General features: G+C 40.8%; 1 protein-coding gene across 1 annotated transcript in view; it reads left to right on the top strand.

Annotated features, from left to right (window-relative positions):
• Nucleotides 1–13,384, top strand: part of slc23a1 (solute carrier family 23 member 1) — an 87,388-nt gene that overhangs the window by 36,090 nt on the left and 37,914 nt on the right. Inside the window, exons 9-10 of the mRNA XM_060837504.1 lie at nt 1,367–1,523; nt 2,989–3,136. Coding sequence (XP_060693487.1) covers nt 1,367–1,523; nt 2,989–3,136 — 305 coding nt within the window. The remainder of the gene's footprint in view (nt 1–1,366; nt 1,524–2,988; nt 3,137–13,384) is intronic.

Here is a 13,384-nt window from a genome sequence, read left to right as displayed (position 1 = left end):
CCCAGAAAATATCAGGATCAGGGCCAAGAAATCATGCAGCTCTCATATAAGATGCCTCCATTTTGAATTTCCCATCACTACAAGAAAGGCCCAGAAGTTGAGCTCAGATTATCCATGAATTCAGAACTGAGATGTTGTGTAAATCAAGGCCTAACATAGAGATCTAAATAAGTTAAAACATTTCAAAAAAGTCATTTGTAAAACTAACAGTGAACCCTATTATTTTTACACAAATTATGCACAAATTACCCGATAACTGAAAACAAAGTTCTTGAAATTGTTGTCCAACTTTAATAATTCAACCATCTCTTAAAGTGGGAAGTCAATGTCTGACACACTTTTCAGATGCAGCAGGATCCTGTGCTTGCAGGATGGATATCAATAAAATTAACTACAAAAAAAACAACTTAATTTCTGTTTAAGTATCCTTCTTAATAGTGTCTGCAGGGTTTTAAATTAATGACTGAGTAAACAAACTTTTCTGTCGCATCTGTGGAGTCTCACTCCTTCAGCTGTTCGTAGTGATTGAGATTTTAAAAATGTACCCTTTTTATTTTTTAATTTTCCCTTCATCCATTTTTTTTCTTTTTCCTCTGTTCTTTCAAAACAATCGCAAAAAAACCAAAACAGTGAATACAAAATTCCTAGTTCAGACACTCTGTTCATTTAACAATGTTTCAATTTGGTTAAGGGGATGCAAAGTTGCTGTCCCTTATTATCCAGGTCTCTAATCTTCCTTGAAGGTGGTGTGCTTGTTCAATTCTTTTCTTCCAATGCAAAATCTTGTAGAAAATTAAATGGCAAAAAGTCAAATTAATGATGCTACTTGTTTGCCAGCTACAGTAAATTCTGATCTATTGGTACTAAATAAATACAAAGCAAATCAAATTTTACATTGTATCTTGAACCAAGTAAATCTTCAGCTTGTGCGCAATCTACTTCCCAAAATCGCTAATTAGTTTCTTTCAAGCTAAGAATTTTAATATATTTGTGATTTCAGAGAATGTGACTCAAATACTTCGAATTTAAATATTGTTTTACAAACTTATCTTTATGCTGGATGTCAAAATCTGTAAGCAATAAGGAAAGTTGAGATTATTAAAAACAATTGCAAATTCTTCCAACACAAGAAGTTGCAGAATACAAAATAAATTACGATTTTAATGCAAAGTAATTGTGCTCAGAAGTTAATGTAAGACCTGAACATTTTGGAATATTCCATTCAACTCCTGTACAATGCATTGAGAAAGACACTCGGAATCTAGCAATAATCACGCCTTGATGCGTAAATTTAACTATTAATTTTGGGATTATTAATCCAGAATAAAATAATTCACATGCTATAATTGTCTCTTTTCTTTTCTAGATTATAATGGCTATTATGGTTGTCTGGCTCATTTGCTATCTTTTAACACTCACTGACGTATTTCCAAAAAATCCTGAGCTGCATGGATTCAAAGCCCGAACAGATGCTAGAGGTGAAATAATGTCAACAGCACCCTGGTTTCGTATGCCATATCCATGTAAGTATCAGAAAATCAGAATATTTTATGTAAAATATGATGTGCAGTTTAAAATACGTATACGCATGGTCATGATTTGGAGATGCCAGTGTTGGACTGGGGTGTACAAAGTTAAAAATCACACAACACCAGGTTATAGTCCAACAGGTTTAATTGGAAGCACACTAGTTTTCGGAGCGCTGTTCCTTCATCAGGTGTAGTGGAGGGCTCAATCCTAACAGAATTTATAGCAAACATTTACAGTGTGATGTAACTGAAATTATAAATTTGAAAACTTGATTGTCTGTTAAGCCTTTCATCTGTTAGAATACCATGATAGTTTCACTTCTTTCATGTGTAAATCACAAAACCTTTTTTTTTAAAAGTTGCATTCTAGGGTTAGCTGTTAACAATGGTGATAGCTAGGCAATATGTTGAAGGTGTTGGCCCCCTGTGTTCTCTGCCTATGCCATGATGTTTAGATTAATTCTCATCTAAAAAGTGAGATAATGGAATTTTACATGAATTCGTGCAGTTTTTGAGCTCAGAGTTCTACATGAATGCATGCAGTTTTTGAGCAAAGTACAATGTAACCCTGCAAGTACAAATTCACCCCACAAAGTATATGTGTACATGTGGGTCTTTGTCTGTCTATGCGTGTGTGTGTATGTCTGGGTTGGGAGTTGTGAGTGTATGAAAGTTTATGTGTGTGTGTAGTGAGTGCAGAGCATCTTAAGTCTGTGAGGGGGTGCAACGCCCGGGTTCAATTCCCGACTCAGGCGACTGACTGTGTGGAGTTTGCACATTCTCACCATGTCTGCGTGGGCTTCCTCCGGGTGCTCCAGTTTCCTCCCACAGTCCAAAGATGTGCAGGCCAGGTGAATTGGCCATGTTAAATTGCCCGTAGTGTTGGTTAAGGGGTGAATAGGTGGGTTGCACTTCGGCGGGTTGGTGTGGACTTGTTGGGCCGAAGGGCCTGTTTCCACACTGTAAGTAATCTAATCACTCCCACCTGATGAAGGAGCAATGCTCCGAAAGCTAGTGTGCTTCGAATTAAACCTCTTGGACTATAACCTGGTGTTGTGTGATTTTTAACACAACACGGTAACTGTATGCATGGTAACTGTGATTAACTTTTTTAATGTAGCACCTCTTGTGGTAAAACTGGCTTATGTGATGGACCTATACAAAAATTAATGTTTTTATGTCATATTTCCTTGAACTCCACATTGAATATGATTTTTTAAAGCCCACTACATCTTCTAATAAGAAAGTTTAAATAATATTGCATGGTAAGCAAAATCCATTTGGTTTGTTCAATATTTTGAAACTGGTTATTACGTGGTTAAAGCAAAATGTGCAGTTATTAAAATTAAACTTCAGGAACTGGGCAGCAAAATTGTTTTTAAGAATACAGTATTTTTGTTTATGGTATGAATTCTCTATTTTTCCAAGTTCTCTGCTGATAACTTTTTGATCTTTGTAGGTCAGTGGGGTTTACCAACAGTCACAGCAGCTGGAGTCCTGGGAATGTTTAGTGCAACACTCACTGGTATCATTGAATCCATTGGGGACTATTATGCATGTGCAAGGTTGGCGGGAGCTCCACCTCCACCGATCCATGCATTAAACAGGTAAACCTTATAATCTGTGAACAGATGCATTTGTACTCATTTATTGCTCATAAGATTGAGTTGAATTTAAGTTGAATTATTAACCATGGAGTAAAATATTGATCTGTTTCCTTCGTGAATGTGTCTTCGTCAACTAAAACTTTTTCAATGTGAGAAATTTAGCAGCTGGGATTTTCCAATGGAGCAAAGGGTGGCAACGGGGACAGGGGAATGGAGAATGTAATTTGACAGGAAGGACATCGGTTATTCTCTTGGCATCTTCGCAATGGGCTTGAATTCTTTGGGACACTGCTAACACTTTAAAGAATGAGCTGTTGAATGTTACATAGGCTTGTCAATTCGGTAATGTGACAGGTCCCTCCAGACTTAATGATGAGCTCATGGGAATCGCGGGCTATTCAGGCCTCAGCAACTTTGAAATGGAAGCAATGGGTTGACAGCTGTTGTATTACCTCACTTGGCAGCCCTGTGATGCAGGTTATTTCCTTGAATCAAGTCATAGAGTCATACAGCATAGAAACAGGCCATTTGGCTCACCATTTCTGTGCTGACCAACAAACATCAAACTCTAGTAATCCCATTTACCTGTACTTGGCCCAAAGCCTACTCTGCCTTGGCTTTTTAACTACTCATTCAGATATTCTTACAAGTTTCAAGAGTGTCTTCCTCCACCACCGTCTTTCAGGCAGTGCATTCCACAGTTCTACCACCTACTGGATGAAAAAGAACTTCTTCAGATTTTAGTCAGTTTAAGGTGAGGAATAAATGGTTTCACTTAAAACTTAAACTGACAGCCTCTGGTCTTAGACACGTCTGTTCTGGGTAAAAAATTCTCAAAATCTAGCCTATGTCTATGCCTCACATAACATTGTGAATCTCAATCAGATCCCCCCTTAAACTCCTCTGCTCCAAGGAAAACAAACCTGATCTATTCAGTCTCTCCTCATAAATGAAATTTTCTATCCCACTCTGGTGAATGTTCTCTGCACTCTCTGTAGTGCAGTCTCAATGTACATTCAAGTTGTTAACAAACAGCAAGTGACTGAACACTGATCCCTATGCTAGATCACTAGTCACAAGCTTTCAATCATGAAAATAACCTTCCACCATTATCTTTTGCCTCCTATTTGTAAGCTAAGTTTGGATCCAGTTTACCAACTTGCCTTGGATTCCATGGGCTTTTCCATTTTGGAACAGCCTTCCATATATGACCATGTCAAAGGCATTACTAAAGTTCATGTAAACATTATCAACTGCATTGCCCTCATCAATAAGAGTTCGGCAGCCATTGATTTTGGGTGTGTCGACAGAGGGTAGATTTTGAGAATCTTTTATCAATGGCAGCCATATCTAAGACCAGAGGCCATAAGTTTAAGGTGAGGAATTAATTGTTTAAGAATGAATCTGAAGAACATTTTTTTTTTAATCAGAAGTTTGTAGAAATATGGAATACACTGGCTGAAAGAGGATGGTAGAGGAAGGTACTCTTGAAACTTTTAAGAAACTCATAGAATCATAAAAACCCTACAGTATGGAAGCAGGCCACTCAGCCCATTAAGTCCACACCGACCTCCTGAACATCATTCCATCCAGACACCCCACTTGCTCCCTCACCATCTCTGGAACCCTGCATTTCCCAATGCATCTAAACTACACATCTTTGGACTGTGGGAGACTAGAGAAAACCCACTCAGACATAGGGAGAATGTGCAAACTCCACATCGACAGTCATCTGAGGGTGGAATTAAACCTTAATCCCTGATGCTGTGAGGCAACAGTGCTAACCACTGAGTCACTGTGCTGCCCCTGATTATATATTATTATTCTGGTTGAGATCCACTGGAGAGAGGCCTGAAAGGTGGGTGAATTGGTTGCTGTTTCAGCATTGTCTGAAAGTTTGTTCCAGTCAAAACAACAGTAACTAAGAAATATCCTGCACATTCTGTAAAAAGGTCTTCTAATGAGGAGGACAACCAACAGCGGGAACAAGGGTTAGGGATTCCTCCACTCAGATCAGGATAGCAACAACACCTTGACCCCCTACAAGGGTAATCTTTTGAAAAGGAAGGTGCAGAAAACCATTTTTGGGGCCAAAAGCAGGTGTTAACTTGAAGCTGAAAGTAGACTCTATTAATGGCATGTAAACAAAGATTGGTTACCTGCAGAGATCATGGCGGTGGTTTTGTGCATGTCCGTACATGAGTTACTCATCATGATGATGGAAGAGATGAGCTCTGGATGTTTTGGTGATCATCTGATGCCAATGTCTCTCAGATCACAGTGGCCTAAGATTCCAGGGGCCCACAGGAGGCGTGTATTGCGTCTCCAAATCTACCGCACATTACTGCATTAAGATATTGACAGATGCCCTTGGGAACATCAGTTAATATCTACATTTCTATACAGTTGTGGGCAATTAGGCAAAGACAACCAGAAGCCTTCATCCTTTCAAGTCATTGAACTGTATAGTCTGAGACTTCACTCATGTGACCATCTAGACTTTCCACAGACCAGGAAAAGATTTCATTCCCCCTCTGTGCAACTGGTCTGTGACCTCTGCTGGTGGATATTGCAGTTTTGTGCTCTTATCACACACACAGATACCATGTTTACTATATAATTCTGCTACAGCCTTGCAATCCGCTCATATCATTAAAGATAGCCACTTGTTGATGAGGGAATCACTGAAGTGATGACTGCGGATATCAGTGAGGGACCTAAGGATAGAGGCAGGAGGAATGCTATACCATGCTACAACCAGGGTGATCATTGAGCAGACAATAAGTCTCCTCAAACTAACATTTTGGTGCCTGGATCAATTGGCTATGGTACATCAGCATGTCACTGTAAGGTTCTCCCTGGAAAGCAATGGTCTGCTCTGCTCTAAACAACCTGATGCTTTAGAGACCATTGGCTCTGGCTGCTGAAAGCCAAGTGGTTTGTGAGGTATTCTCAGACAAGGAAGTAGCCAATCAGGAGCTGTACTATTCTGTTAGATATGACGGGTCACTTGGATGCCATTCAGGTATAAATGCAAGTGAGGCACTTAGCCTCATGCACTTTAATTGGCCTTTAGCATTGCAACTAATTGCCAAATTAGTTCATCACTTAGCCAAACTAAAGCCGCTTACCTCTTCCGTAAATCCGTGTCTGGTGCTTTTTTGCAATGTGGTAAAGATGAACATGCACTCCGATCAGCCCCAACAATGAAGACCATTGATTAAATCAATCTAACACAAGCAAAGAATTATGAATTCTTCCATCATCTGTGAAGCCAAAATGCATTTGGAGTATTTCTTAAATTGTTTTCCTATGTGCTGCTCCTTGCTATTCCCTCTTTGCTGGCAGTTATTTTGGAGGAAATTTATGGGCCTTTGATGCCCAGTGGCTTGGGAGCTCTTGGCACCTTCAGGAAACCTTTGGAATACAGCGGGGCTCCTGTACAAATGCAGGACACTGTATCTCTCATTGCAATTACAGGTGGCATTGGTTTCACCAGTTAAAGAACTAAGCATTCACTGTCTGTGCATTGACTACACAGCATGGAGCTGCCATAAGTAGAAAGTAGCCATTCTTCTTTTCTTGCAAGGGACACTTGTGCCTTCCTGCTGACCTGAAAAGGATGAGGACCTAATGGAAACACAAGGTGTCCCATTCTCCTTTGGCCAGGTTTGAGATTCAGTTCCACTTTGGATCCTGTTTGGATGTCTCTTCAGATCTCTACTTTGAGCTAGAGAATACGAGATTCTGAAGGTTAGTTTATATCTAAAGCCTAAGAACTGTTTTCTTTAATTTAGCAGTTATCAAGGCACACTCCATGACATTTTGTCTCTACGGAGTGCTATTTTGGTTATGTGAAGAGTAAAGTGAGAATTTGGTGAGTTAGAGGAAGATTTGTAAGGACTAGGGAGTGGTGCTTCTCTCTACCCTTTGCTCATCCTCCTGTAATTGGCTCTTACTTCCATACGGGGGGAGGGGAGACATGCTGATTAGTGAGTACTGTTAAGATATTTGTGACTCTAATTATCATAAAAAGGTCATAAAATTATGGGATGGCATGTCAACTTGACCAAGTGGAGTATTCATACTATGGTATGTGTGAAGTCACAGGTATGCATTGTGTTCCCAATGAACGCATTGGAAAGAATTGTCATTGGCTGTGCAGACTCCAGCTCTGGGTTCAGAACTTAACCAGCAACTGAAGTCATCATGTTTATGCATTTGCGTGACAAAGGACTGTGGATTGAGTAATCACCAGGCAGTCTAAGAAAATTGGACAGGTAATGCGGGAGTCCACTGAGTCTATATTGCTTGTTAATTGGTTTTCTGATTCTGGTGAGAGTGATGGTTTCGCAGGAGACTAGCCAGAAACAAATCAGTGGCATAGAGGCTTCAGGGCAGTATGTTGCCTCCGCGATAGCAGGATAAGGATATTAGGGTGGCGATAGGACAGTCTTGTGGGGGAGATTGCTCAGTCAGTGGTTACATTGATACAAACAACTTGGGTAAGAATGGTGATAAGGTCCTGAAAGCAGATTTCAGGGAGATAGATTAGGTTAGATTACTTACAGTGTGAAAACAGACCCTTCCGCCCAACATGTCCACACCGACCTTCCTAAAACCAACCCACCCAGACCCCTACATTTACCCCTTCACCTAAGGCTACTGGCAATTTAGCATGGCCAATTCACATAATCTGCACATTTTTGGACTGTGTGAGGAAACCAGAGCAAACCCACGCAGACACTGGGAGAATGTGCAAACTCCACACAGACTGTTGCCTGAGGCAGGAATTGAACCCGGGTCTCTGGCGCTGCGAGGCAGCAGTGCTAACCACTGTGCTGCCCACTTAGATAGGTGAGAGATTGAAAGGCAGGACCTCTAAAGCAGTATGCTCAGTATTGCTTCCTGTTTCACATGTTAATTAGAATTAAAATCAAAGATTTCCATGTGGCTGGAAAGCTGATGTCGGAAGGTGGGTAACAGATTTCTGTGAAAGTGAGGACTGCAGATGCCGGAGATCAAAGTCGAGAGTGTGGTGCTGGAAAAGCACCGTAGGTCAGGCAGCATCTGAGGAGCAGGAGAATTAATGTTTTGTGCAAAAGCCCTTCATCAGGAATGAGGCTAGTGAGCCAAGGGGGTGGAGAGATAAAGGGCCTCCAGTCCCACCCCCCCCTCCCATTTATCTTTCCACCCCCCTGGCTTACAAGCCTCCTTCCTCATGAAGGGCTTTTGCCCAAAATGTCGATTCTCCTGCTCCTCGGATGCTGCCTGACCGGATGTGCTTTTCCAGCCCCACACTCCGAACAGTTTTCTATGGACTAGGATTGGTTATGTGGAGGGTGGGACTTGTACAAACTTGATGGGCAACAACTGAACAAGACAGTGATAACATTCCTTGTGGGGAGATTTGTGAGTGTTATTGGGGAGGGTTTAAAATAAATTGGCAGGAGATGAGAATCTAAAGGCAAATTCAGATCAGAAAATGGAAGGCAGAAATTTTAGAGAGTGACTGAATGAGCAAGGAAGCAGACAGTTAAAAACATGTAAAATATAAGAATTTGGCAGCATTAAAAGTTATATGTGTAAATACAAAAAATATAGCAAATAGAGCCAATGAGCTGAGGGCATATATAGAGACGTGGCAGCATGTAATTATTGTTATAGTATAAGCTTGGTTTAAAGTGGCACAAGAATAGCAGCTCAACATTCCCAGATATAGAGTTTTCAAGAAAGATGGAGAAAGGGATATGAAGACATAACATATTCAAAACAACCTGTTTAAAGATGTTAGTGTCAAGCATGTGGTACTGGAAAGACACAGCAGGTCAGGCAGCATTCAAGGAGCAGGAGGATCGATGTTTTAGGCATAAGCTGATTCCTGATGAAGGGCTTATGCCTGAAACATCGATTCTTCTGCTCCTCGGATGCTGCCTGACCTGCTATGTCTTTCCAGTACCATACTCTCGACTCTGATCTCCAGCATCTGCAGTCCTCACTTTCTTCCTGGTTAAAGACCTTATTATGCATTGCTGCAGCAGCTAGGACTTGAACCCTGGCCTTCTGGTTCAGAGGTAGGGACAGTACCACTGCACTGCAAGAACCTTTTGGAGGGTACAGCATTATTGGTTAAAAAATCAATTACAGCTGTGAGGAGATTGATGTACCAAATAAAGGACTGAATAAAGTCATATAAGTTGAGCTCAGAAACAGAAAAGGGGCAGCCACACTACCAAGCATGCCCCAGAGACCCCAAGTAGAGAGTATTAGAGGAGTAAACATGTTTAAATCACAGAATCCCAACAGCGTGGAAACAAGCCATTTAGTCCAACAAGTCCACAACTACCCTCTAAAAAGTATCTCACCCAGACCCATTCCCCTACCCTCTTACTCAACAATTCCCCTGACTATTGCACCAAGTCCTCACATCCCTGAACACCATGGGCAATTGAACTTGGCCAATTCACCTAATCTGCACATCTTTTGGACTGTGGGAGGAAACTGGAGTACCCAGAGGAAATCCACACAGTCACTAGGAGAATATGCAAACTCGACACAGACAGTTGCCTGAGGCTGGAATCAAACCTGGGTCCCTGGCACTGTGAAACAGCAGTGCAAACCACTGACACTCCCTGCCAGCACTTATAATAGGTCTCTTCTCACTCCCCTAAACTCCAGTGAGTATTGACCTAAGTTTTTCATTCTCTCTTCATTAGACAAACCTTCATCTCTGAAATCAATCCAGTGAACCTTTTCTGAACTCCATCCGTCTTCAAGTAAGGGGACCAAATTTATACACAATACTTCAGGTGCAGTTACACTAATGCCAAGAACGGTTGGAGCAACACTTCCCTAATTTAATATTCTACTCTTTTCGCAATAAAAGAGTGGGCGGCACGGTGGCACAGTGGTTAGCACTGCTGCCTCACAGCACCTGAGACCCGGGTTCAATTCCCGACTCAGGTGACTGACTGTGTAGAGTTTGCACGTTCTCCCCGTGTCTGCGTGGGTTTCCTCCGGGTGCTCCGGTTTCCTCCCACAGTCCAAAGATGTGCGGGTCAGGTGAATTGGCCATGCTAAATTGCCCGTAGTGTTAGGTAAGGGGTAAATGTAGGGGTATGGGTGGGTTTCGCTTCGGCGGGTCGGTGTGGACTTGTTGGGCCGAAGGGCCTGTTTCCACACTGTAAGTCTAATCTAATCTAATCTAAATGTCAAATTTCCATTTGTTTTCCTTATTATCTGCTGTACCTGCTGACCAGTTTTCTGTGATACATGCATAAGAACACCCAGATCCCTCTGTACTGAAGCACTTTGAGGTTTCTCTCCATATAGATAATAATTGCCTTTCTCGTCCTGCTGTACCATTCAATGCGATAACAACTGATATGATAATCAGTTGTCCCCTGCCCAGGTTGACTCAGATTGTGCCCTTTGGTCCTAGACTGTCCCACTTTCTGCATCTACCCTGTCAAGTCCCCTAAGAATTCTGGATGACACAATAAGGTAGCCCCTACTTTCTTCTGAATTCCAATGAATACTGTCATTTATGCACTCATCAGGAATCAGCTTATGCCCGAAACACCCTTTTCAGGCAATGCATTCTATAGCTAAACAATTATGCACATAGTTAGTTTCCCTGAGCTTTAAATAAAATCTATCCCTTTTTTTATTGCCCCTTCTGTCATCGAAAACATTTTCTTCCTTTCCACATCAAAATCGATGAAATCCCTCCTTAAACTTACTGTAAAAAGAGAAATCCCAGCCTTTCCAGTTTCTCTGCACAACCAAACTCCCTTATGCATGATTTAATTCTAGTTGGTTATCCCCTAGCCTTAATAATGCCAAGGATCCTGTAGCCTTAACATCCTTCTTTATTTGCCTTGCCGTCTTTAATGGTTTGTTTCATTGCATCCCCTTTAAATTTTTATCATTTAGTTTATTGTGCCCCTCTCGGTCTTTCTACCAAATTGCTTCATTTCACACTTTTCTGCATTAAGTATTATTAAGCTGTTCTAGTGGCCCATGTCCTCCTGGAGTAACTTACTATCCTCACATTTCACTACATTTCTAAGGTTCATGTCATCTGCAAACTTTGAAATAATCCCTTGCAAACCATGTCCAGATCATGAATACAAATCCAAAAAACACAACAATTCTACTGTGGAATACCCATGGAAAAGACAACGAACCATGAATTTATAAACCACCTCTCACAATTTCAAAGTGTCTTACAATGAAATCAAACGGCCTAATCCTGCTCTCAAGTCATATGCTCATATGTAGATGTGACAGAGCTTTATCAGTAGAATCATGCCAGCCAATTTGTATTTCACAAACTTTCAAAACCCAAGCTGCCTTTATTGACGTTCACAGTTGCTTTATCAAAGAGAACAATCAAATGAGTCAGATAATAATGTCTCATAAATCCAGTGCTCACTTTCATTTCTTCAAATGAAGCTACACATCAAACACAACTTGTTCTTAATATAGAAACTTTTATTCATTTCAGATTTTAGTATTGAAAAAGATACTTACTTCAGCAAACAAAGCAAACTTTCCTATAAATGGGATAGTGCCCAGAAAAACTCGAATAAGAAAATCAACAAGTGGGTCATCATATCCCCACCTTATCTCCTTCATAGATTTCTCAATAGAGTTTCATTTCAAACAATAAGGCAAATCTTCAACAATTACAGCTGGACCCAGAGTAATGAAGGCAGATTTACAAGTGCAAAACAATAGATGTCAACTAACCAATTAAAAATTGGATATCAACAAGCAATGAGACAGCCACGCAGCTACAATATTTTTGAACAGTTTTACAAAACATTTTCAACAAGTCCAATGAAAAAGGGTACAATTTTTGATTTAGTCTGAGAAAGTAAAGCTTGCCAGGTATATGAAGTAGTAACCATTTTAGATGTACTGATCATAACAGTTGAATTTGATTAGATTCCCTACAGCGTGGACACTGCTCCCTACAACCTGTCCACACCGACCCTCCGAAGAGTAACCCATTTCCCTCTAACTAATGCAGCTAACACAATGGGCAATTTAGCATGGCCAATTCACCTAACCTGCACATCTTTGGACTGTGGGAGGAAACTGGAGCACCTGGAGGAAATCCACGCAGACACAGGAAGAGTGCGCAAACTCTACACAGGCAGTCACCTCAAGGCTGGAATCGAACTTGGGACCCTGGTACTGTGAGGCAGCAGTTCTAACCACTGAGCCACCATGATTTAGCACTGTTACAGAGAAAGAAGGTAAAATGGAAAATGAGTAAAAGTTCTAAATTGAAGAAAGGTAAATTTTACAAAGCTGAGTGATGATCTGGCAAGAGTTGGCTGAATGTAATTATTTGAAGGTAAGTCAGTTATAAATCAATAAGAGGCTGTCAAAATGGATTCATCAGGCGCAGTGTAGACATGATCCCACAAAGAAATAGTGCAAGGCTTAGACTAGATAATTATAGTCTGAGTCTGACCTCTGTGGTGGACGGGAAGAAAGTGAGGATTGCAGATGCTGGAGATCAGAGTTGAAGAGTGTGGTGCTAGAAAAGCACAACAGGTCAGGCAACATCCGAGGAGCAGGGAAGTCAATGTTTCGAGCATAAGCTCTTCATCGGGAAAGAATTCCATCTGTGGTGGACAGATTATTGGAATAAATAATGATAGAATTAACTTTTATTTGGGCATGCATTAGCTAGCATGGTTTTGTCAAGGGACAGTAGTGTCTTATTTTCTCAAAAAAAAATTCATAGCCAGGAGTTCGATCAGAGTAGTATCGTGGATATTGTCTGCATGGATTTTAGTAAGGCATTTGACAAGGTTCCACTTAGCAGAATAGTCAGAAAAAATATTGCTTATGGGACATAGGCAAATGTGATGAGCTGAATCCAAAATTGGCACAGTGAGTGGAAACATTAGGTAATGGTCAATGGCAAGTTGTTTCCAGTCGTATTCCTCAGGAATATCATGTGTACCCCTACTGTTTATGATATGTTAATGATTTAGGCCTCCATGTAAGAAATATTGGTGGTAAATTTGTGGATGCAACAAAAATTGTCCATGTATTTCATAATGAAGGGATGGCTGTTGACTACAGCTGACATTAATGGTTACTTGGGCAGGAAAGTGGCAAATGGAATTTGTCTGGAAAATGCAACATTATGTATTCAGCGAGTGCAAACAAAGCACGAGGATATATAATAAACAGGCAAGTATTGAGAGGGATAGACAAAGTGAC

Source organism: Hemiscyllium ocellatum, chromosome 16 (genome assembly GCF_020745735.1).
Source record: "Hemiscyllium ocellatum isolate sHemOce1 chromosome 16, sHemOce1.pat.X.cur, whole genome shotgun sequence".
NCBI classification, from domain to species: Eukaryota; Metazoa; Chordata; class Chondrichthyes; order Orectolobiformes; family Hemiscylliidae; genus Hemiscyllium; species Hemiscyllium ocellatum.
The sequence above is the reverse complement of the archived record's forward strand: the minus strand, read 5'-3'. Positions and strand labels throughout refer to the sequence as shown.